A 22,973-nucleotide genomic window follows, 5' to 3' on the forward strand; every position below is an offset into this window, starting at 1 on the left:
CTCCAAGTTCGGGGCTTTCCACGAATTTAAAGTCAGTCATGTGTTCGTTTAGTTTTGTTTTATAGAAAAAGTGTTACACGCTCAAATCCCAATACAAAAATACACACGCACACACGTAGGAAAAAAACGTTTAAAAGGTTAGGTTTGAACAAGAGACGCCAGATCGAAACAAAAAATATAAATATATAAGATAATAAAACAAAATTTGAAGTGATTTGTAAGTATGGCGGCAGCGAGCGTTCCTTTCCCTCTGTTTACAAAGCTTCCAGTGATCGGCAGTTCCAGTGAATTGATCTCCGTTATTTCGAAAAGCTTACTGCTGCAAGGGCTCTGTAACAGAAACACACACAGGGCGTCGGTGGGGGGCTTAAGTTCTTAAAAAGGGGTTTGCTAAAACCCCTTTAAATTTATTTACTGTGGAAGAATAAAAAACCAATCGTTATACTATATGGTCATTTGCCCAGTAACCCCCTAGCAACCCCCTTCGCAAGCCCCTGCACTTCTATATAAGAAGACGCCGGCGCATCGTTCGCGACAGTCGCCTACTGAACTGAACGCCGCGCACTTCGATCGCCCGTCAGCTGCAATACTTAACGCTATACCTATACTATATAGTCCGTATCTGTCTGTTCGTGTCTGTGTCTGCGCTTTCTGTTCGCCAATAACTAACTTTTAAGTGCGATCGTACTGTAGGAAACAGAGTAATTCCGCCTAACGATTATCGGTCATAGCCTTTGTGTGGCTGAGTGCATTGGAAAAACAAAAAACAACCAAAAAAAGACCAAGAAAAAGACTTCTAGCCAAGATGACAAAGAACAAAAATCAAAAAAAGAAGGCGGCCGCTGCACGGTACAACAATAACAAGAATGGCACCGGCACGTCGCCCGAGATCCTGACACCCCCGGCAACGCCGCCGACCGGCGATGGCATCACCACCCCGGCTCCCCCGGGTGCCTACGCCAATGGAACGCCTCGCAAACCACTGGTGCCGTGGGGTAAGCAACATACTACATAGCATAGATTCCGTTCGCAATCCCCAACACATCGTCTTCCCGGCCACAGAGCGCGAGTTCATCGGAACTTTTCTGCTGGACATGGCCGTGCGCCAGGTGATCAGCGCCCAGACCGAGTGGTATGTGGACAAGACCAAGCTGCGTCAGATGTTTGATGTCCACCTGGGAAGCCTGCCCAACAGCAGCGAAGTGCGCCTCAAGCTCTCCGTTCAGGGAGCCTGGAATGTGAGTATGGAACATGATAGTGTATTATCATCTTTTTCGCTTCCTGTGTCCATATATGTACAGTGAACACTCGCGTCTAGACTAGAGTTTTGGAAGTGTGTTTTTAATTAATAAATCTTTGTTTTTATATTTGGTTTCCCATTTTACAATGTTTTGAAAATATGTAACGCATTTAGTGCTCAATTTCTTATTCGAGTATGCGATTTTACAAGTTTTAATATATATATTTCTTAAGAAACGAAATACAACTTTTTCGGTTGATTATAGGACGTGCCTACTGTCTTTCCCAAGTTCGTGACAAACACAAAATTTCACTGGTTGTTTTCCTATAACATCAGAGTTATTTTTCTGAAAGGGAGTTTTGTTTAAAAATACGTTCTTGTGCTCAAAAAGAATACCATTTTAAGCACTTTTTACCGGAACATTGTTCACTCAGAATACTATGTATAGTACGTAAATTGGTTCAAACAAAATGTGAATAATTCCCGGAATTGGCAAACGTCTGAGGAGATTTCACCCATGCCGATTTGCAAAGCCACCCGCGATAAGAGTGTATTTTGCAACGCTTTTCTTTGTTTTTCGCCAGCCCAAACATTCGCTCACATTATCAACCAAACTCACAAACACCTGCACATCCGATCGACGCTGCGTCTAAATAGACTGGCGTCTAATAACACGCTCGAGCGCATGAGTCACTGGCGGGTTTGCCCCACCGGATTCATCTTTCGGTGGTTCCAATTCGCATACCCCATAACCTTTCTCTAAGTAGACCTGGAAAACGAAGCTAGCTAAGCATTATCTTTTTTGGAACAGACCCCGAATGTGCAAAGTTAATAGGATGTCACGATTATAGTGGCTCGGAAGCTTCGAGTTTGTTTGCTGATAGTGCAATAATGTGATTAGACCTTTCGTTTTACCATCTGGTGACTAAGTATAATGGATGTACAGAGGGTTATTGCTTGCTTGGGGGAGTCCCAGGCGGTAGCGAACACTGATTGCAGCGTATTAGGTGTATCGGCTACGATCTGTACTGGCAATTAAATACTGGTTGTTGGGTAAAACAAAACATGTGGTAGCTTTATAAATGTGTTAGAATCAATTCAGAACCCTAGGTTTTTATAACCTTGGGTTTTATCATTGTTGTCGGAAGCAGCAAAGGGAAAGTATACACATTCTTGATCAGCATCCCAAGACAAGATCGGATCACTAAATCCTATTGTCCTAGGGGTCTTTCAAGAGATTTGCCTATACGTTGTTGTTAATTGTTTAATATGTTTATATGTAAACTATTTTAGTCTTATTTGAACTCATTCTGCAAGGGTCTTTAAACTGCGATCATGTAAAAAAATCTAAATTAGAAAGTTTTACTTCGGAATAAAAGCAAAATCATAAAAATAACAATTCATATGTAAGAATTTTAAAGTTTAACGACTCAAACGTCAATTCCTCATGAAAAACAAAATTTTTTTGGTGGTCCGAAAAGAACTTCGATAAGTATTGTGATACAAACAAATATTCTTGTAAGGTTTAAGTGGCTTCTACTCAATTGACACGCTTCTTTAAACAAACAATAAAATGTACACACATAAGTACCCGAGATCATTTTTCAACGTTTTAATAAGGACTCTTCGCTGTTAGGCGAGAAGGCACTTGAAACCATTAGAATTAGTTCAGCTTGAGTTTATGATCCTAGATCCAACATAAAAATGTATTTAACTGAAAACGATAACGTTAAGCATATTTAATAAGCAAATAAGCAAGGGTCATGGCAGTTATTTTTGAAGGTATAAGGGTAACAGCAATAATCCTTTAAACTTCGTATTTTCCTGTCGGATTTCCCATTTTCTACGTCATGCATATGTTCTTATGAAAACCATAAATATTAGATCAATTTATGTGATTTCCCGATTTCCGCGGCTAGTATAGGCTGTCGGACTCAAGTAACGTCGTTGCGTTTTGTTGGCCATGCAGATATCGCTAGAATTCAGGCGATAATGGGGGTATCAATAACTCGGGTGTGTGGGTGGTTGACGTAAACAAAAACAATTGAACCAAAATGCAACGTTTCGTTTCTGTTCCGATGTCCACAGATCGGAGCTCTGCTGCATAGGACCAACTTTCTGATCAACACGCCGCGGGGAAACAATAACTACCGCATCAAGAGCTTCTCCTTGATGGACTTTCGCAAGGAGAAGTTCAATTTGCTCGATGATCAGCACCGTATGCGGGATGCCATTGCCAGGCCCATCGTACCCGGAGCTCCTGTGGAGGGCAACAAGCCCATAACCGAAGGTAGTCCATCTATAGTTCGAAAAAGTTCCTAACTTCATAAGCGTTCTGTTGACAGAATATAAACTCGATACACAGGCCACGGCCACGCTTCTCAAATACCAAAAGACGCAAGTGCAGAAACCGGAGAAAGATTTCGAGCTGACCTCACTGGGCTGCTATATCTGCCAGAAGAACTTCGAGACAATCGAGAGGTACGAGGAGCATGTGGAGTACCATGGCGACGAGTCCGATTTCAAGTCCCTCGAAAAGATGCAGAAGTTGTAAGTTTCGAAGATTAGTTTAAATTATAAAGATATATATTCTATTCTATTTTTCTTTAAAGATTTTTTAAAACGAAATAAAAATACATTCCATTTCATTCTTATCAATTAATTATAATGTTCTGTTTGTTTAATGGAAAATCTTTATCTTGTATCGTAAAATTTTCACAATTATCGTTGGCTAATGAGCAATTCTGTTGAATAACTCGAAGCAATAGTGTAATATATATATATTCATATGTACGAATTTATGTATAAGACTCCTTGATAAGAAAAGTTTTGTATAGAATGTCAAACTGATTGCGACTTTTATTAGGCGTTTTAATAACATTGTCATATCTTCCTCGCAGTTCTTCGCCCAGACTGACACTCTCCTATCAGACCTGCGTGGATAGTCACTATTTTGGATTCACTTTGAAGACCGACCTCAAGGATTTGGTGGTGAACAAGTTCATCATAGTGCAGTCGCGGCAATTCTACTACGTGTATAACGCGCAAATGCCACTAGATGTTCCGGCCAGCGGAGAACTTGTCTTCTTCGTGGACTCGCACGTCTTCATGATCCTCCGGGAGCAGCCCATCGTGATCGGGTTCACCAGCCAGGGACAGAGGTTCGTGGAGCAGCACCACTTCATGCGAACGGAGGCGCTGCCCAAGGCGAGCTTCAACATCAACCCGTACCGGCTGTCCAACAACGAGACTTTCAAGAGCCAGGGTCTTCCGCCCGCCAATCCGCCCACCCAGGTGGTCAGTGCCCTGAAGCACGAGGACGCCCAGGTGCGGCTGGCGGACTTTGACAAGCACTATCGCAACTACTGTGAGAGGGGCAGCGAGATTACCCAGGAGAACCTCTGCGGAACATTGCGCACTTTGCTCCAGGTGGAGGACATCGAGCGGCTGCAGCATTATTTGGGCCTTAAGCAGTCCAAAATGGAGCTGCATCAGTTCGGCCGGGAACTCTCGGTGAAGATGCGCCTGGCCACCAATAGTATGAGCGTGGAGGATGTCCTCTCCCCTGGCGACGATGTGCTAATCATTAACGAGAAGGGTAATCCGGATTCGGGTGTACGCCAGATGTTGGATAACAATAACCAAGTGCTGGAGCTGGCACTCAAAGATTTCGACTCCATCTTGAAGTGGGCCCGCGGTGTGGACGAGAAATTTGGATCGCTGGAGAAGCAACCGCGCGTTTACTTTGCTCGCATCCTTGGTGTCTCCACGCAGCGGGTGAATATCACGTGTGAGCGCCAGTTGCCAGACAACACCACCTACACCCTGATCTTCCGTCCGCTGCGGGCGGTGATGCGATATCAGTACCGGGCACTCCAACAGCTGGCCCTAACCAGGGCCGTCGATGTGCAACGGATCCTTTTTCCCGGGGAAATACCCCGGCAGTCGATTGCACATGGCGCCTTGGAGCTGAACAACCGGCGCATATCCAGTAATCCGGAGCAGATGCAAGCGGTTCAGCAGATAGCGCTGAGCCACAAACTACCGGCACCGTATATCGTGTTTGGACCTCCGGGAACGGGCAAGACGGCGACCATCTGTGAGGCCATTTACCAGTTGTATGTGCGTCGCCCGGAAACCCACATCCTGGTGCTAGCTGGCTCCAATACGGCATGCGACGAGGTGGCGCTCCGGCTTCTAAAGGCCATCGCTAAGGCTCCGGAGAGCCAGCCTCGACCGCTCACCCGTATCTTTTCCGCCAGCTGCGATCGGCGCATCGACAATATCGACGACCTGCTCTTGGAGTACTCCAACATGTACGCACTGCACTTTTATCCAGCCGTCCAGGCGGTACACCAGTATCGGATCGTCGTCTGCACTCTCAGCTTGGCCGGAAAGCTGTCAACCGGAGGATTTGCCAAGGGGGATGTGTTTTCGCATGTTTTTGTAGACGAGGCGGCCGCTTCCACCGAGGCGGAGGTTTTGATGGGCATCACATGCACCTTATCGCCGAACTCGAATCTGATCCTATCCGGGGATCACAAGCAGCTGGGACCAGTACTGCAGTCGCAGAGGGCCAACGAGTGGGGACTGGGCCTGTCGCTTTTCGAGAGACTGATGCAGAGGAAGTGTTACCAAGTGGACGAGGATGGCAGCTACAATAGGGCTGTGCAAACTCGTCTTATTCGTAACTATCGCTCCCATCCGGAGATCGTTTCGCTTTACAACGAGCTCTATTACGGCGGAAAACTCCGGGCCCACGCACCCATGGGTGAGTAGATGGACAAACTGTACTCCCAGTATCCTGACATGAGTTTTATGTTGCAGAGAGCGTTTGCCGTTTCCAAAACTGGTTTCATATGCCCAATCCCGACTTTCCCATAATGTTCCATTCGGTATTTGGTACCACCATGAACACCAAAAGCTCTGTGAGGTGAGTGGGTGAAAAGGATATAGAATAATGTAAACTAGTTATCTCTACATATAAAATGTAATAAACTATCAATATGTGATTACATACCTTTAACCATTTAACAGCCTGTGCAACAATAAGGAGATCGATGCTGTCATGGATTACGTCAAGGATCTTATGTACTTGGGTCTCAACGGTGAGAAGGTTTCGCAGGCGGATATCGGTATCATATCACCGTACAAGAACCAGTATCAACGCATCCAGGAGCAGCTGAACATGCGCAACTGGTCGCAGATAGATTGCGGGTCAGTTGAGCTTTTCCAGGGCAAGGAGAAGCAGGTGATCATAGTATCCTTCGTGCGCTCCTTCACTCCCAAGCTGGGCTTCTTGACCAATGAACGGGTAAGTGGGCATAAGGAAAAATGGGGAGAGGAGTCCGGAAAGAGAGAAAATAAAGTTACTATTTAAATAATATCATTTTGAACACTTAGCGTCTGAATGTCCTGCTCTCGCGTCCGATGTCACTGCTAATTCTAATCGGAAATCCACGTACGCTTAGTCAAAACAATGACTTCCGGCGCATAATCGAGATGTGTCGTGATCGGAAGACCCTCGTTGGATGCCCGTACTATCGCGAGGATGTCAATCCGAACAAGCAGAACGGGCAGCACAACGCCCATGGAGCTGCAGCTGTGGAGCAGCCTGCATCTGGTCTGGGACAACCCCTAAAGCGAAGTAAATCCCAATTCCAATATTGCCAGAGAAACATAAATCGTGGTCAAAGAAGTACCATTTGATGACTCTGCTCCTGTTGCATAATAAACTAGCAGATGTGGTCACAGTTCTTTAACGATGCCTGTTCCTCTGGCGCACTCTTTCCAAGAATATGTAAAAGTTCTAACCCCCTTCTTTTCCCAATCAGCTGCCAACGCAAAGAACCCAGCTCAGGCCGTTCGTCTTTTCTACAACAAGGAGGAACTGCTCAAGCTGGGCATTGAGTGCAAGCCCCAGAAATCGGAGCTGGACAAAATATTCGACGAATTGCCAAAAGTTCCCCGCTACGTGGACCAGAACTCGGATGCAGTTCGTTCAATAGAGGCTCAACTGAAGGATTTAAAATTGGAAATCAGGGAGAAAGCTGCCCCACAACCTGCAGTTCCATCAAAGCCGGCTGCTCAACCTGTTGTTGCACCAAAGCCTGTTGTGGCACCAAAGCGTGCCTCACAACCTGTGGTTGCACCAAAGCCGGCTCCACAACCTGTTGTGGCACCAAAGCCATTTGTCCGGTCTTCAGAAACCCAGATTCCTACGTCATACGGACGCCCTGTAATCAAGACTTCCGAACCCCTGGTTATTCCGGCTTGCAAACGACCAGAACCCAAGGTGCCAGATCCTCTGGCCATTCCGCCATACAGGCCGCAACGATATATTAACGGAGTGCCATGTGGCATTGAGTTGCCCAGTGCTCCGCCATTGTCGCCGCCGAAGACCAGGTCTTCGACCTACCGCTACATTCCCAGTGACAACCTGCGGTTCGAGGATCTGCGACCCGTGACCGAGGAGTACCGACGTCAGCCGCCATTCAACGAACAGCGCCGCGCTCCTCCTTTCCGCGAGCCTCACGGTAACTGGAACAATTTTGGCTGGTCGCCGCCACGATCTCCTCCAACGCCACCGCCGAAGGAAAAAAAGTCGAAGTGCGTCATTTCATAATTGTAGCTAAGGGCTACTTCATATATATGAGGACAGGACGGTTGCTTGGCCTAACAAGTAACCGTGTGGTCCTCTTTTTGACTTTGCTATTGGCATTTGTGCGATCTGCGATCATCCATGCGCCAAGTAGCAAAACAACTTACCAAATAGATTCGCACCTGATGTGCGTCCATTGGAAAAGCAGGTGCAGAAGAATGGTTCACCCTGGTCATATGGGGTCAACCCAATCTTCTGTTCTGCCTTTTCCGCTGGGCCGCATCATTTGCGAATGTAATTGATTCGATCAAAGACATGGAGCCCTCAAAGTGAACACTTTTCGGTTGTAACAGCCCGAGGTTTTTGATTTATGCTATGGATGCGATTCATAGTATAAACCGCAAATCTTGTGTACGATTCAGTCTTCAGGTTTGACTTTGGGTGTTTTAAAATATATAATAATCTACTCAGAAGGGGGATCGGCATAAAACTAGATACATCCCCACAAAAAAAATATGTAAACTGCACCATTGAATTTCTGTAACCGTTCCATATCCATGTAAGACAAAGGACTAATATAACTGACATGCTTGTGTAATATGTTTTCCTCCACTTGGGGGAATCATAAAAATTAGGGAACAATGCTTATGTGTTCCGAGGTTTATGGCTCATGCAAATAATATTTTTCATTTGAACAAATAAATACAAGTATCTAAAAGCATTCGCATTCTTTTTTTTTTTTAAGTGCTGCCAGCAGAAAAAAAAAACCAAAGCATCTTGGCCAATTTTTAATATGCTCTTGGGTCCAGTGCCAACTTTTCTCTGGGGAACGAACTTTTATTTCCTATTTTCCAGTTATAATCAGAATCTTTTGTTAAATTCTGGAATGTTCGTATCTGAGTAGGCCCTTATAAGGAGCCCAGTGTCAGGGGCTAACCACTCCATTGTTTGGGACACACACTTTTCGTTATCGCCTCCAACTAGTTGAAATAGTAAAATAAAGTTATAAAACTTTCTAAAAATTAAAGTGGACGGAACTTTGTAAGATTCAGAGAATTCGTCGGAATAAAGTAACCACTGAGATACGGATATCAACTTGAAAATGAGTTCTTTTGGCAAAAGTAGTGGTCAGAATGCTGCAGTGGTGCCAACACCGCGAAGTCGAGGTGCCAACAGCGGTTCTGGGGTCACAGTGCGTTCCAAGTTAGCGGCGCCTCTATCGACGCAGGCGGCGGGAACACGCAAAGCTGTTCACGGCGGAGCGGGCGATGGAGGAACCGATGCGGCTTGGAAGCAGCCCGGTCGTCGCCTGGCCAATACGGGTCCACCTGCTCGGCTGGTCCAGCCAACCATAGCCTCGTCCCTCAGGGCCAACACCAACAGGCAGACGGTCAAGCAGCAGTTCGAGCAAGCGGCTCTTGGAAAGGGCAGATCGGTGGTTACACCGCCAAAGGGTACCGAACCGGAAGTCAAGAAGCAGCCCAAGCCCAAGGCTATGACCCAAGCGGCTAAGCAGGCGGCCCGCGCTCGACTCTGGCCAACAAAACCGGCGGGCGGAGGCTTCCTCTCGAATCTGCGCAAGGATAGGCTTCCGGTGCCTCAGGAACCCAGTCCCTTGTCCGAATACGAGGCCATGCTGGAGGAAGCAGAGACCAAGGAGGCGAAACCAACAGAGCTCCTGGAGACGGGTATCCAGACGAACGAGGCGGAGATACTTGACCATAAACTAGTCTTGGGCGGCTTAAAGATAGTTTGCCCCTCAGCTCACCTGGTGGATCAAATTGATCGGGAGAGGCGCGAGCTGAAGGCAAAGAAGGAGCGACAGTCGACGCGCAGGTTCGCGGCCCACGAGCAGCAGGAGGAACTGCATCTGGACGAGCTGAAGGAGTTCTCCTTGCGCAATGCCGTGACAAAGCGGACGCCCAAGAAGCCACCGCCGATCCAGTACGCCCCCTATGACAACCAGTACCAGAACGTGTTCAAGTCCATGGACGATTTCTTCAGCCGGGTCCAGTCTTCCGTGCCCAAAGCGGAATCCGTGACCAACATCCAGGAGCGCATCAAGCGGAAGGAGCAGGAGCTGCTAAGCCTCTTCGACAACGTCGACCTAAACGAGTAAACACAACCCATGATATTTAAAATTAATTGTGTCGTACCGGTAAATGAAAGGTTCTTTTTTAAAAAGTATCCTGTTTTTAATTGCCTATTCTATACGGAAATGTTGAGATAGGTTCAAGTTGGTAATACGATTGGATAGGTCCAACACTAAAATTAATTTGATGCTTACATAAGATGAGATTAAGCGAAAGCTCTCCTCGCCAATTAATTAATTCGCTTTGGAGCATCGTAGGTCTATTTTAAGCGTCGACTTTGAACTTTTAGGCCAAGTCTTTACTAAAGTAAACAGAATTTGCTTCGAATGAGGTGCAACCTCCTTTTATGTCCCCATAAAATCTGTGCTGGGTAATTAAACCACTTGGGGCACACCTCTGTGGAAGACTTCAGCGTCAGCGTGATTCTCCAGCAAGTACATAAATGTTAAGCAACTAGTACGAAGTCGTATTTAAATTGCGCTTAGCCAAGCAACCGCAGAGTGCTTGATTGGCCAGGCCAGCAGCTGGGACTTTCACTCAGGCCCGAAAGCGGGGTCAAAACGCTTTCCCAACGGGCGGTTCCTCAGTCAACGCTGGCACCTGATCGCGCGAGCAATGGAAAATACGTCTCTGAAGTTTCCCCACGAAATTCGCGATGTGGACGAGTCCACCAATGCGGAGCTGTTGGAGTACTTTCATGGTGTGTTTATGGGCTCCACAACTGAATAGTAAGACAATCCCTCACATGGCTTTTCTTTAGGTGAGCGGACTGGCTTTGTGCAGGTCGGATCGGAGGGATACTTCTTTCCCCACAAGTACAAGGCAGAGGCCGAAAAGTATTACAACTTTGAGGCGCGTCCCGATGATGTCTGGATAGCCACGGTGCCCAGATCGGGCACGACTTGGACGCAAGAGCTCATCTGGCTAGTGGCCAATGGACTGGATTTCGAGCAGGCCCAGCAACGACCGCTAACCGAACGCTTTCCCTTCTTAGAGTGAGTCCTTGTGATGTGACCTGATCTTATGTAAACAAAGCTCCTTCCACAGGTTTCCCCTGTTTGTGCATCCCAAGGTCAAGCAGGAGCTGCAGGAGGAAAACAAAGACTCGGCTGAAGCCCTGGGTTTTATTGAGAAGATTTCCCGTCCGGGATACGAGGTTCTGAGCGAGTTGCCCCGCTCTCAGCGGCGATTTATCAAAACGCATTTTCCCTTTTCTCTGATGCCGCCGAGTGTTCTGGAAAATAAATGCAAGGTGCGTGTAAGAGTGTAAAATATAGCTACCAAACTGTGTTTCTTTTTAGGTGATCTATGTTGTTCGTGATCCGAAGGATGTGGCGGTTTCCTATTACCATTTGAACAGGCTTTTCCGCACCCAGGGATACGTGGGAGATTTTGAACGTTACTGGCGCTATTTTCAAGAAGGACTAAGTGAGTACTCTGTGTGAAAGAGCAAACATCACATTCCTTTGAATCCTTACAGATCCATGGCTCCCTTATTATAGTCATGTGAAGGAGGCTCGCCAGCTAGCCCATCTGCCCAGTGTGCTCTTTCTGCGCTACGAAGACATGTTGGTGGATCTGCCAGGCGCGGTCAACAGCATAGCCAACTTCCTAGAGTGCCCAGTGCAGCCGGAGAACCTGGATAGGCTTCTCGACCACCTGAGCATTAACCGTTTTCGGGAGAACAAGTCTGTAAACATGCACGAAATGGCCTCCGTTGGAATTCTTAACAAAGGAGAAGCTGGATTTGTCCGCAGTGGAGCCAAAAGCGAACGTCAGCCGCAACAGGAGTTTGTCGAGAATCCCAAGCTTTTGAAAAGCGCCAACGAATGGGTGGAACAAAATGTTAAATGCTTCAAGACCATATAAAATACCTGACTTTGTTGGCTAACTTTACTGGTGTTTTTTTGGTTTAAATTGAAACTGAACTAGGCTATGACTAACGTATTTGCACATTGAAACTATCCACACTGGCACTGGCGATCTGCTTGTGGATTTCGTTGACCTCCGCCTGGGTTAGCGTGCGCTCCATGTGGCGGTACACGATGCGGAAGCAGACACTCGACTTGCCCGTCTTCGGGTGCTTGAACTTGTCGACCAAGCTGATCTGTAATTTAGGTTCAAAGTTGTAAAGTAAGAAAGATTTACCAAAGCTGCTACTCACCTGCTCCACCATGTCACCAGCTACAGAGCGGACAAGATCATAGAAGTCGTTGGGCGAGAAGCCGGCATCCACTTCGATATCCTCGGGCAACCAGAAGGACAAGTCGTTCGTGCACTGCGGATAGTGGGATATGGGTTTGTACTTAGGCAGATTGTGCAGGTCCTTTTCGCTGAACTGCGACAGGAAGCCACTGTCGTTCGACCAGAAGAGCCGGATATCGGGTATATCGAAAAGCACCATGGCCAGGCGCTCCAGACCGACACCAAAGGCATAGCCGATCGACTGATGGACGCCAGATCGCTGCAGAATCTCGTGCCGCATGATGCCGCAACCCAGCACCTCCAGCCAGTTGTCCTTGAAGTAGATCTCCAGCTCCCAGGAGGGCTGAGTGAAGGGGAAATAGGTGTCCACCCATCGGTACTTGATGCGTGGCCCGAACAAATCCTTCGTCAGGCCCACCAGCACGTGTTTCATCTCGTGCTCCATCAGCTTGACGGCCTCCAGCGTGTGGCAGGGCTGCTTGGTCTGGTCCATGAACTTGGAGGAGGGCAGGATAAGCTTGGGATCGGCCACCGATCCAGACCACGTCTCCTCGAACAGCTCCAGGCCGGGATTGCGCTCGAATAGCTTGTCCTTGGTGACTAGGCGCACGGCGTCGGCCTGGTGAAACACCGGATAGTGGGTGCTGTCGATCTCGTCCCGTCGATACACCTCGCCAACCACCAAAAAGTTGTCCAGTCCGCCCGAGATCAGCTCCACCTGGTGGGCGGTGGTGTGGGCGCGCAGCAGATGCTGCTGATTAACGTAGTAGCAGTCAGACTTCTGGCGACTCACATGGTCGGCGGGTATCAGCAGGTTGTCAAAGTTCTGCTGCACAGTGACCACCGGATTGAGCTTGTCGTAGACGGAGAACATCGGATTGCCCCTCTGGTTGCGATACGCTTCATAGAAGTAGTTGACGATCCGCTGCCGGATGATGGACAGCGGGTGGTCCATCTGCAGGTGCTTGTTGGCCCCCAGGTAGGAAAGAATCTTGGGCGTTACATTCGTCCAGCCATCGGTGGCGTACGTGCTCCCATTGACCTCCAGCTGCGGTTGGGCCGTGTGCGACTTCTCCGGCGCCGCGCTGCTGGCCAGGCTTCGGGCGCACTTCGCCCAGTGTCGAGTTCCCTGCACTCGAAGTGTCAACAGCATCTTGGAGGGATTTTATTGATTGGATTCAATAAATTAGTTCATGTTATGTTATGAAAACTCAAACTATCGTTCTTCGATGTCAGACTTTATATCGATTATTGGCGTATATCGATGATTGGTGGGAAACTTTCGTTCTTAGGGGTATCGATAAGACACTAGCCTACAAATTTAAACTTATCAAAAAATAAAATAAATACTATAAAAAAATGTGTCCACTAAACTTTAGCTGTATCTCAGTTCTTTTTCGAAAAGCTGATTTTAAAAATCCACAATCACCAGATCAACCAGATCCAAATTCTGTAAATCTTAATCTAAATATAACTTATAACTATGCTTAGGACAACTTATTGGGAACATTATTTAAATAATGTTTAAAAATGGATTTAAATTATTTAAATGAGGCAATGAGGCGATTTGAAAAAGCTTCTGTATTCCTAAATTCCTCACTTTCTATTCAAGTTGTTTCCGCCCGGCAACCATTTTTTAAAACATTTTAAAATTGTATAGTTTTAATTTATTTTTCTACAAACATCAACAGATAGTTGTTCACCTATATCGTACATGATGGCAGAGATACATGACTGAAATTAAATCATTAGGACATGAGGTTGGGCTAAATTATTAAAGTTCCTTTTTGAGATGCTTGCGTTGGTATGGTTTCTTATTTGTTTGTATATCATATCATATGAAGGCTGTGGCTAAAATACATCAGTTCTCGATTAGACCAGGGGGTAGCTGGAGGCGCTGGCAATGCCGCACTGGTTGTCCTTGTTGCGCAGCATCTTGATGAAGCCCTTATCGCCCCAGGTGGTGCCCCACGAGTTCTTCACCAGCCAGTAATCCTCGCCAGTCTCTTCGGTGCCGAAACCAACAACCAGGACACCATGGTCCAGGTTCTGGGAATCGCACTGGGGCTCGTTGTAGACGCCCTCCGAGTAGAACTGGAAGGATTCGTGGGAGGCATCGATGGCAACAGAGACGGGTCCAATGGTGGCCACAGCCTGAGCCAACTGCTTCTCATCACCCTGGGGCACATCGACGAATCCACGGTCGGTGGCTCCGATTGTGCCCTTGTTGAAGTGGCAGGAATCATCGATGGCTTCATAGGGATACGACTTCTCGGTGTCAATACCGCCATTGTCCTTGATATAACGGAAGGCATTGTCCATGAGACCGCCGTTGCACCCGTTGTTGCCGTATTTGGTGGAGCAATCGACCAGATTCTGCTCGGAGAGCGAGACGAGCACTCCGGATTTGCGGTAATGCTGACCCTCCAGGGCGCCTGTGCTGGAGAAGGCCCAGCAGCTGCCGCAATGCCCCTGATCCTTGACGGCGGTCACAGCGCCCTTTTCGCGCCAGTCCACAGACTTGGGCAGGGTCACATGAGCGGGCGAGATGAAGGTGACTCCCTTGAAGCTCTCATCGGCAGCGCTGGAGGTGATTTTAAAGTAAGATGAGTGAACAGTTCTCAATGAAAATCCTTTTCGATCCTGACTTACCGCAGCTCCTTGTGCAGGGTGTAGTTGAAGCCGTTCATCAGGGCACGGAATTCGTGGTGCAGCATATCGGCGTACTTGTTGACCGCCAGCTTGAAGCTCACCTTTCCCTCGGCAAATCGCTGGTTGTGCTTGGCGATCTTGTGCTTGTTCTCATTGAAGATCTTGAGGCGGAAGCGTTCCTCGGTTTCATCTAGGTAATTCTTGCGGTGCTCCAACTGCATATAAAAGAAATACATATTGTTTTAGATAGTGCACTCCTATCAAAGGTAGACCTTATCAACTAACTTTTGTGTGCTTGTGCTAAGATTAGATAGAACCAAATAGAAATTTAGCTACTCAGACATATTTTTGGCTATTCGAAAATCTTTTACGTAAACTGGATTTACGATCACGAAGGCAAAAGTTCTTAATCTCGGGGTAACCTTATCACAGGCCCGTCAACCTGGCACGAGCGAATCGCTCTTTAAGTTCGGCCACAGTAGCCAAGTCTATAAATCTAACATGGCCATAAAATAGTTTTAACGATTGTCCAACAACAGGCAACTCGGAAACAGTGTTAATGTTCCAGGTAGTAAACAAAGAAACACATTGCAGGTAAGAGAGCAAACGCCAGCATGAAGAAACGCATATGCGTTCTATATCTATCTATTGGTCCCCCGGATTAGAGACCCTCCTCTCCGTGCCGGGGTTGTTTGCCCGACCCGACCCGCATATTGACACAGCACGGAAATAGCACCAAAACCAAACGAATGATAGCTACGAAGAGAATTGGAAGCCTAGGCAAGAAGTCGACTCAGCTGCTATCCATTACGTTCAGTAAATATTTCCGTTTTGAGGGGTGGGTCTTGAATATATCTGGAGTATGAATGGGCCTTGATTATTCATGATATTCAAAACTCTGAGTCTGTAAGGGCACCGATGGATTTATTAGTCAATTAATTATAAAGTTAACGGCCTAAGCCGCTACATCATCAATTCTTGAGTGGATAGTATTTCAACTGAAAGTCAATTTTATTACAGAAACTTATTATTTCTTGGCACGAAGTATCTTAATTTTGAATATATTAAAATTAAATTGCATTTTGCGAAGAATGTGTTAAGTGGTATAGTGGTTAAACCCAGTCATTCAAAGGTGTTAAGTGTCATGTTTTTCAAAATATTCAAACAAAAGAAATGGCAACCGAATATATATGCACCAAACTTATTCTCAACTTAACGTAATGTAATATAAATGTATGTTCACCCAACCCATCCTCAACTTAATCGCTTTTTTAGTGGTTTCGAATGGCTCAGCTCAAGTCGCACAAAGGCCTGCGATTTTCTAGGGTGCTTGGCACAATGAACTGAATACCCGAGTGGCGCTGTCATGTGAGAATCATGCATGTGTAATTATTTTGGACATCAAAGCGGACCAGCTTCGCCGGAGCAACAATTGTCGCCCCAACTGGACCGGATGGGGTCCCCAGTCCATGGCTGACTCGTATAATTGACATAATTGGTTCGAATTCAAGACATGCATCCAAAAACCCCGCCCGTGCTCACTTGGGCGAGAGGAACCTTTAGCAGAGCCGCCTTTAGCACACTGACCTATTGATTTTTTCGTTGCAAACGACGACGAATTCGGTTCTCGATATGGCATGACAAAATTCACACATTTATTGTAAACCTTTGTAGAAAATGAATTGCGAAGTAGAGTTAACAACTTAAAAACATTAATTAAATGCACGTGCGATCCAGGCACTCGACGTATACGTTCTGTATATCTTCTATGTCGCTTGATAAAGCGAGAGCTATGGGCTTAGGAAACTTCGTTGCAGTTGAGAGCTTGGACGATAGTGGGTGAGTATCTGAGAGCTACGGCTAGTGCGCTGCCTAATCCTACAGTCGCTCCATCTCGATGGCACAGCTATCGTCCTCCTGGTCCGCGGGTGCAGTGGTGGCCAGCTCGCTGGTGGCCGCGTACGATGTGTGTGGAACAGGTTGTTGCTCCTCCTGATGCTTGTACTCCCGCCGCTTTCGCATGATGTAGGCGAAGACGAAGCCGTTTATCACCAGCATGGCCAGGACGATGATGGTGGGCCAGACCACGTCCACGGAGACATCCAGACTATTTGCACTGACATCGGTCATGGTGGAACCTCCTTCTGGGCTTTATGTAATTTCGGTGATATTACTTTGGGTTTCTTGTAGCCCGCAGCACGTTTTTCCGATGACGCGCGTGCTTTTTTCGTACTGCGGGGGGCTGGTGGCTCCTTTTATTTCTTTTCTCTCAAGTTTCTATACTCTCTCCGCTGCTGCTCGAGCGTTCCGTCTGCTTGGAGCGTCGGTAGGGAAATAACAAAAATACTACAGGCCGCTTTCGGTGGTTGTGCGCTCAGGCAACCACTCACTCGGGTGGAAAAGAGCCGAGTTCACACACTCTACACTTCGTATCACAAACTGAGAGCCCAATCTACGTAGGCAAACTATTTGGAGGAGGCGGCGTTCACTATACATTTCTTGTTTCTTATTCTCGATTCTTTCTTTTTGCAACGCGCGCATTGTGGGCCGGCCGTTCGAAAACGAACCGGTTTTCCGAATCGCATGATTTATAAGGATCTCAGGCGAGCTATTCAAATACGTTTCCGCCAACCGGTTCGGAAAGAGCGAAACAAATTTGTATATATATAGGAAAGAGCATCATCAATGCTTTTGCAAGTCAGCCAAATTTTTCCCCCTTGTTTATTTACGGCAGCCTATTTGTTTGTGCACTTGTCGCTCGGATTTCGCACTAGAGAGCTTTCGGCTCTCGGAAATACCAACGAAATGCCAATTTGATAAGCAACTTGCCGATCCGTCACGCGTCATTTCCAGAACGCTAGCGACCCCCCGCCTGACTATGTTTTTACTTAAACATTTGCTCATAATCGGAAGCTGAAACGCATTATTCAGAAGTTTAGTGCTTATCAGTGTCTCGGTTTAAGTCTTGTGACTTTTGCAGCTGTGCATTTGCAACCGACAACTGTGGCACTTTGGACTGCACGCAGATTACAGATGATGTCCAACGCTCGATTAAGTTGGACCTTAACAGATAAGTCGACGGGGATTGTAAATTGAACTGCGCGCCTTTTCTTTTGGGATCAGGCATGGGCAGCACTGTTTTCAGCAGTGTGACCAAGTTCTAGTTGTTTTGGTATTTTACACAGCATTTTACCGGCGCTCATTTTTAAAAGTTCAAAAAGCAGTTACTTTATCTATTTAGAAAAATTATACATTAATAACCCTTATATTAATTTTGTTTAAATTTTTTCTTGATTATTAACTTTAGTTATTATTGTATTTTTTTTAATTTACCTGATTTTGCTTTTTTATGAACTTGCTTATAGTAATAAAACTATAAAGAAATTGAAATATTGGGTCTATTTATTTTTCACTAAATTTTATTAGAATAACTCCATTTTGAGGGCCCAAAATAATACGTATTCCAAGAGAAAATCGAATTATTAATAGCAACGTAATAAGTTTACAATCGAGTTGTTTTGTTAAACAAAATGTATTTATTTGGCAAAACATGAGAATTAAAAACTGATAATAAGTGAAAAATCATGCCAAAATGTGTCATCCAAAATAATGTTCTTTTTATTTAGCAAAATGTGAACGGAAGTTGGAGGAAAATCAACTGTAGCAAGGACTTATCACAAAAGAAAGAATGCGGGTGACATTTGGAATAAAATTTCAAAAAGGAGATTAACCATTGGGGGGAATACCCAAAGTAATAACTATATATACAAATAAATATATGAATGATTTATCACATGGGATCTGCACAGCTAATTATTATTTGTACGCTGCCATTCGTGGTTAATGCCTCCTGGCACGGCACATTAGAAAACAACTATTCAGCAAAATAATGGAAAAAAGCCCGACCTTTCATTCCCCCCAATAGGAACTAAGCGACACTACGGGTACATTCAACTAATTAATAGAGAATCCATCGATAGGCACGCCGAGTTGCAAGTGAAGGCTGCGAGACAAAGAATAGTTTGCCTAATCAACTGGTGCAGGCCATAAAATATGCAACTGAGAAGGGGACAAAAATCAAAGTCGGATTTAACAATGGGGATTAGGAAACGATTGCTTGCAAAAATGTTACAAATGGGCGGCTTATCAGTGGACCAGTGCGAGTCTTGCACGGCTTATCAGCCGGACTGACCCGCGACGTAGCGAAAGTAGGCGACCACTTGATTGTCCGTCCATCCAACCGATGTTTACGGATGGGCTAAGCCCGACGCTGGTCATGTGAGCCGGCATGTGACTGGGCAGAATAGGCTCTGGACTTATCTGGACTCTTTTTGATGCAGCCGCGCAGCAGTGCATTCACACTGGCTCGTGACTCAGTCGAGAAGAATCGTCACAAACGGAAGAATGCGCATTTAAGTCGCAGTCCAACTATGCAAACAATGTCTGCGCAGACAAAGGCCCAAAAATAATGCATTAATCATCGATAAGCCCTTGTTACCCGAGAACACTTGTTGCGCTCCGGTTTCCTGGGGTGACAAATCGGATATAATCCATTGACAATCCGGAAAAAAGCTCACCTTGAATGTATGCCATTCCTCCTTGATCACATCGGCGAAGGAAACGGCCTGGGCCACCGCCAGCAGGGCCAGAAGAGGCAGCAACACAGCTGTGCGCATTTTGAAGATCGGAGAACCTGTAAGAAATCACACAATTAGTAAGCCATCTAAGCGGACTCAAGTCACGTGAAGCTGGACCAGTCAGACCAGTCATGATTATAAAGTATCAGGGTACAAATCGTTGACAAAACTAATACAATTTAATACAAAGTCTGTAGGAAAAAATCGCCATATTAAGTCCAACCTACGTTCAATTGTTCTTTGATTTTATAAGAGTCATAAGCGAGAATTATAAATACATAATATAATTATTGGTTATTAAAAAGTAGATGTCAAAAACTTATTTTGTTTAACAAATTCAGCAAGCATCCTTACAACTTTCAATATAAAGACAAGTAAAATGCATTTTAAATACCTATATTAGTTAGCCTCTAAATTAAATAATTATTTTCTCGCTTAAAACAAAGAAATACTTTCATAAAAGTTAGGTTTAATTTAAACAATTATCGGCTTTTTTTTAATGTCAATATTCGAAGCTTTTTTTAAAATTGGGACTTAGTGGTATGGGTTGACCATTCGATGATGTTGATGTTATATTAAAGCTCGATCAATTTGAGGGGCGTTCGTACATATACATCGTTGTTTGCGTTGTGATATGCGTTTAGTTTGTTTTCGAGGGCTAAATGAACCTTATCTAATTATTGGTTATTAAAAAGTAGATGTCAAAAACTTATTTTTTTAACAAATTCAGCAAGCATCCTTACAATTTTCAATATAAAGACAACAAGTAAAATGCATTTTAAATACCTATATAAGTTTGCCTTTAAATTAAATAGTTATTTTCTCGCTTAAAACAAAGAAGTACTTTTATAAAAGTTAAGTTTAATTTAAACAATTATCGGCTCAAAGAACGTGATTTTAAAAGAGAGAAATTTAAAATAATTAAAGTTATGTAAAACGTTTTATTTAATGTCAATTTTTGGAGCTTTTTATAAAATTGAGAATTAGTGGTATGGTTTGATCATTTGATGATGTTATACTAAAGCTTGATCAATTTGAGGGGCGTTCGTACATATACATCGTTGTTTGCGTTGTGATATGCGTTTAGTTTGTTTTCGAGGGCTAAGTGAACCTTATCTTATCGGCCATTCCACTTTCTATATAGCTTCGTATTGCTTTTCAAAAGTCTGCCATTTTGTCCGATTTGTTTTTACTGTGCTGTTTTTGCGCCCATTTTGCGAAACGTGAACGGCATTTGATAAAAATTGTTATTTTTACTGAGGCCCTGCAATCGGTGCCAAGTTCGAGGGCGAAAACGGGTTTGGAAATTCAAGGTGATTCATCTAGCAGGGAATATTGGTATCAGGTGAGATAAAGCCAGCAAAAAGACTAGAAAATGGGTCAGCACAAAGCGCAGGGCAGAGAAATCTAAACAAAGAAGCGCAACAGAGGAGCAGAAGTAACGGGGAAAGGGGGAGACAGAAAACGGAATAGACGAAGATGCCGACTAACGATTGCGGGGTAATTAAAGTGTAAATAAGTCGAGACAAAGGCATGACGCAATTAGATTCAACAAGCCAATCGGCTATTTACAATATTAATATTTGGCGACATTAATGCAGGGCAGGTTTATTTGCGTTCTAGGCGCTCGGTTAACTACGGAAGGCAGTATGTTTCACTTACCACACGGAACTGCGTCGCAGGAAATCACTGACTTTACCACTGTTCTTGCACTTTTTACTGGCTGGAACTAAGCTAATATGCAAGTCAACCAATTTTATTTCTTATTGTCACGTCGCCAATGAAGCTCTGCTCTCGAAGACTTTTCGCTGTTCAATAAAAAACAGCAGCAATTGTTGTTCGAAAGAAATCTTTGGAGTAGTACCAGCCTGAGCGTTCTGGAAATACCAGAAAGTGCGAGGGGCGGACGGCAATCGATAACAGTGGGCAGTGATGAAATGCTGGCTATAAGACCGCTGAATCTGGCTCGCTAGTTCAAACCCTGTTCCGTTAAATTCAAAATTGAAAACTTTATAACTGCATTATCGGAATATGCAAAAGTGTAGAAATGGGTTATAAAATACACTTTTATTAGCTTACAATGGTATACTTTTTGTATGATTATATTTATGTTCACATTGGAAGTGTTGCGTGTGACCTGTGGGACTTTAAAAAGATATCAAGCTCTGTGAACACACTTTCTGAGGCGTGTATCAGTTTATTTTGTCATCCCCTCTGTAGGTATTATAATCAATTCCAGGTTAAGCCATAACGGAATCGGATGCAATATCAACAATATCAACTATAATTTCGTAAGGAAATAAAATATTATTATGAAATTTAATAATCCCAGAGGACTTTGGCGAATAAGTTTAAAGCCATTAAAATGTTTTACTGCTGTGTGTTTACTATAGAATTAAAGATATAAACACTCGACTTTGTATTGTTGCAGGATTTTTTGTATTGGATGGGAGCAAACATATGGATGTTGTATCGGATAACTGACGGGGGTGGTGTATTGGCTAAGAGATCCGTTGAAATAGAAAGGTCGACTCATATTTGCTATATTATTGCTAGGATATCGCCGACAAGCTATATAATTTTTTATATTTTATGGTTGATAGTGTTATTTTTTTAAGATTATTTTAAAATCACATTAATCAACTTTGCCTTAATTAGTATTTAGGACACTGCTTCTCGCAGAAATTTTAAAAAGCACATATAAAATGTCATGAATATTTAGCTACTTATCATCTTTCCAACACTGGAAAATCGCGTTCAATAGAGTTTCTAGAGTAACTCTGGTTCGATAGACAAGTCTTGCTCACTGACACAGCGATTCTTTGATTTCGAACTGACCGAGTAAGCATTGTCCCAGCTTTAATAAACGAGTGAGCATTCTGCCCAAATTGAATCTTCGAAAATATCAGAATACCTCGGCCTTTGTAAAGGCTTTTGGTTGCTTTACTGCTTTATATGGGGAATAAATACTAGAGGATTAAAAAAGTTTTTAAAGAACAAGGACTTTTATGACTAAATTGCTCTGGTCATCCATCTGGCATTTTTCTCAAATTTTCCATTTATTAGTAAAATGGATAGTTCCATGAACTCTTTCTAGTTCTTTCGCTTTTGGCTAAATTAAAGATAATGTACAGAGAAATTGAGTAAGCTAGTCATTTGGTTCATTTTGCTTCCAGCATCTTGCAACAGATTTTTTATTCAGGTGATCAGATCAGAGGGCTAAGATTGAATACCATCTCATGAATATGGTGGTGGTACGGAAAATAAAGCACACAAGCTCTAATATCCATGCGTCTCACAGCATACAGTTATTTTTTTATGATTCCGTGAGAACAGTTTATCTGATATCGAAACTTTATAAACTCAGTTCAATTAATTATTTTGACGCTGAACAAAGGAATTTCGAAAACATCGGTAACAGAAATGATAGGTAAAAAATTACTTCGTCCAGCGACAAGATATTTCTAAGCGAAAGCCATTGCAATTGCACACTAAACCAGGATAATGTCGTTGAAAGTTTCAAAATTCTCTTCTGTATTTAAATG

General features: G+C 44.5%; 6 protein-coding genes across 7 annotated transcripts; 3 read left to right on the forward strand and 3 right to left on the reverse strand.

Annotated features, from left to right (window-relative positions):
• The first annotated feature begins 11 nt into the window (after positions 1-11).
• On the forward strand, positions 12-8,562 carry LOC108030248 (uncharacterized). 2 transcript variants are annotated; one of them, XM_017103058.3, is made up of 10 exons: positions 12-137; positions 694-995; positions 1,063-1,238; positions 3,329-3,530; positions 3,586-3,790; positions 4,141-6,011; positions 6,068-6,173; positions 6,278-6,554; positions 6,644-6,887; positions 7,075-8,562. In XM_017103058.3, the coding sequence occupies exons 2-10, from the start codon at positions 806-808 to the stop codon at positions 7,863-7,865; spliced, it is 4,062 nt and encodes a 1,353-aa protein (XP_016958547.1). In that variant the 5' UTR covers positions 12-137; positions 694-805; the 3' UTR covers positions 7,866-8,562. The 2 variants fall into 2 exon arrangements, with proteins under 2 accessions (XP_016958547.1, XP_050744207.1); XM_050888250.1 differs by lacking the exon at positions 12-137 and adding an exon at positions 200-217.
• A 188-nt stretch (positions 8,563-8,750) lies between these two features.
• Positions 8,751-10,028, forward strand: LOC108030316 (uncharacterized). The gene has a single exon (XM_017103155.3). The coding sequence runs from the start codon at positions 8,944-8,946 to the stop codon at positions 9,958-9,960; it is 1,017 nt and encodes a 338-aa protein (XP_016958644.1). The 5' UTR covers positions 8,751-8,943; the 3' UTR covers positions 9,961-10,028.
• Positions 10,029-10,476: 448 nt separating this feature from the next.
• Positions 10,477-11,825, forward strand: LOC108030315 (sulfotransferase 1C4). The gene is made up of 5 exons (XM_017103154.3): positions 10,477-10,634; positions 10,695-10,929; positions 10,982-11,186; positions 11,236-11,362; positions 11,415-11,825. Exons 1-5 carry the CDS (start codon positions 10,550-10,552, stop codon positions 11,801-11,803), a joined length of 1,041 nt encoding a protein of 346 aa, XP_016958643.1. The 5' UTR covers positions 10,477-10,549; the 3' UTR covers positions 11,804-11,825.
• Positions 11,801-13,378, reverse strand: LOC108030314 (probable phenylalanine--tRNA ligase, mitochondrial). Its single transcript, XM_017103152.3, has 2 exons — positions 12,099-13,378; positions 11,801-12,041 (listed from the first exon to the last, which is right to left on the reverse strand). The coding sequence occupies exons 1-2, from the start codon at positions 13,290-13,292 to the stop codon at positions 11,874-11,876; spliced, it is 1,362 nt and encodes a 453-aa protein (XP_016958641.1). The 5' UTR covers positions 13,293-13,378; the 3' UTR covers positions 11,801-11,873.
• A 413-nt stretch (positions 13,379-13,791) lies between these two features.
• Positions 13,792-21,272, reverse strand: LOC108030208 (cathepsin L). The gene is made up of 4 exons (XM_017102968.3): positions 21,091-21,272; positions 19,369-19,484; positions 14,792-15,006; positions 13,792-14,723 (listed from the first exon to the last, which is right to left on the reverse strand). Exons 2-4 carry the CDS (start codon positions 19,465-19,467, stop codon positions 14,012-14,014), a joined length of 1,026 nt encoding a protein of 341 aa, XP_016958457.1. The 5' UTR covers positions 19,468-19,484; positions 21,091-21,272; the 3' UTR covers positions 13,792-14,011.
• LOC108030209 (uncharacterized) lies at positions 16,411-18,070 on the reverse strand. Its single transcript, XM_044091796.2, has one exon. It carries the CDS (start codon positions 16,919-16,921, stop codon positions 16,670-16,672), a length of 252 nt encoding a protein of 83 aa, XP_043947731.1. The 5' UTR covers positions 16,922-18,070; the 3' UTR covers positions 16,411-16,669.
• Positions 21,273-22,973: the final 1,701 nt, after the last annotated feature.

This window comes from Drosophila biarmipes, chromosome 2R, assembly GCF_025231255.1.
Source record: "Drosophila biarmipes strain raj3 chromosome 2R, RU_DBia_V1.1, whole genome shotgun sequence".
Taxonomy (NCBI): domain Eukaryota; kingdom Metazoa; phylum Arthropoda; class Insecta; order Diptera; family Drosophilidae; genus Drosophila; species Drosophila biarmipes.

Coding starts and splice junctions, on each gene's coding strand:
- LOC108030248 (XM_017103058.3), top strand. CDS start 806: ATGACAAAGAACAAAAATCAAAAAAAGAAGGCGGCCGCTGCACGGTAC. Junction 996..1,062: donor CAAACCACTGGTGCCGTGGG/GTAAGCAACATA, acceptor TCCCGGCCACAG/AGCGCGAGTTCATCGGAACT. Junction 3,791..4,140: donor CTCGAAAAGATGCAGAAGTT/GTAAGTTTCGAA, acceptor TCTTCCTCGCAG/TTCTTCGCCCAGACTGACAC.
- LOC108030316 (XM_017103155.3), top strand. CDS start 8,944: ATGAGTTCTTTTGGCAAAAGTAGTGGTCAGAATGCTGCAGTGGTGCCA.
- LOC108030315 (XM_017103154.3), top strand. CDS start 10,550: ATGGAAAATACGTCTCTGAAGTTTCCCCACGAAATTCGCGATGTGGAC. Junction 10,930..10,981: donor GAACGCTTTCCCTTCTTAGA/GTGAGTCCTTGT, acceptor CTCCTTCCACAG/GTTTCCCCTGTTTGTGCATC. Junction 11,363..11,414: donor CTATTTTCAAGAAGGACTAA/GTGAGTACTCTG, acceptor GAATCCTTACAG/ATCCATGGCTCCCTTATTAT.
- LOC108030314 (XM_017103152.3), bottom strand. CDS start 13,292: ATGCTGTTGACACTTCGAGTGCAGGGAACTCGACACTGGGCGAAGTGC. Junction 12,042..12,098: donor CTGGTGACATGGTGGAGCAG/GTGAGTAGCAGC, acceptor CCTAAATTACAG/ATCAGCTTGGTCGACAAGTT.
- LOC108030209 (XM_044091796.2), bottom strand. CDS start 16,921: ATGACCGATGTCAGTGCAAATAGTCTGGATGTCTCCGTGGACGTGGTC.
- LOC108030208 (XM_017102968.3), bottom strand. CDS start 19,467: ATGCGCACAGCTGTGTTGCTGCCTCTTCTGGCCCTGCTGGCGGTGGCC. Junction 15,007..19,368: donor AGGAATGGCATACATTCAAG/GTGAGCTTTTTT, acceptor TTTTATATGCAG/TTGGAGCACCGCAAGAATTA. Junction 14,724..14,791: donor ACCCTGCACAAGGAGCTGCG/GTAAGTCAGGAT, acceptor AATCACCTCCAG/CGCTGCCGATGAGAGCTTCA.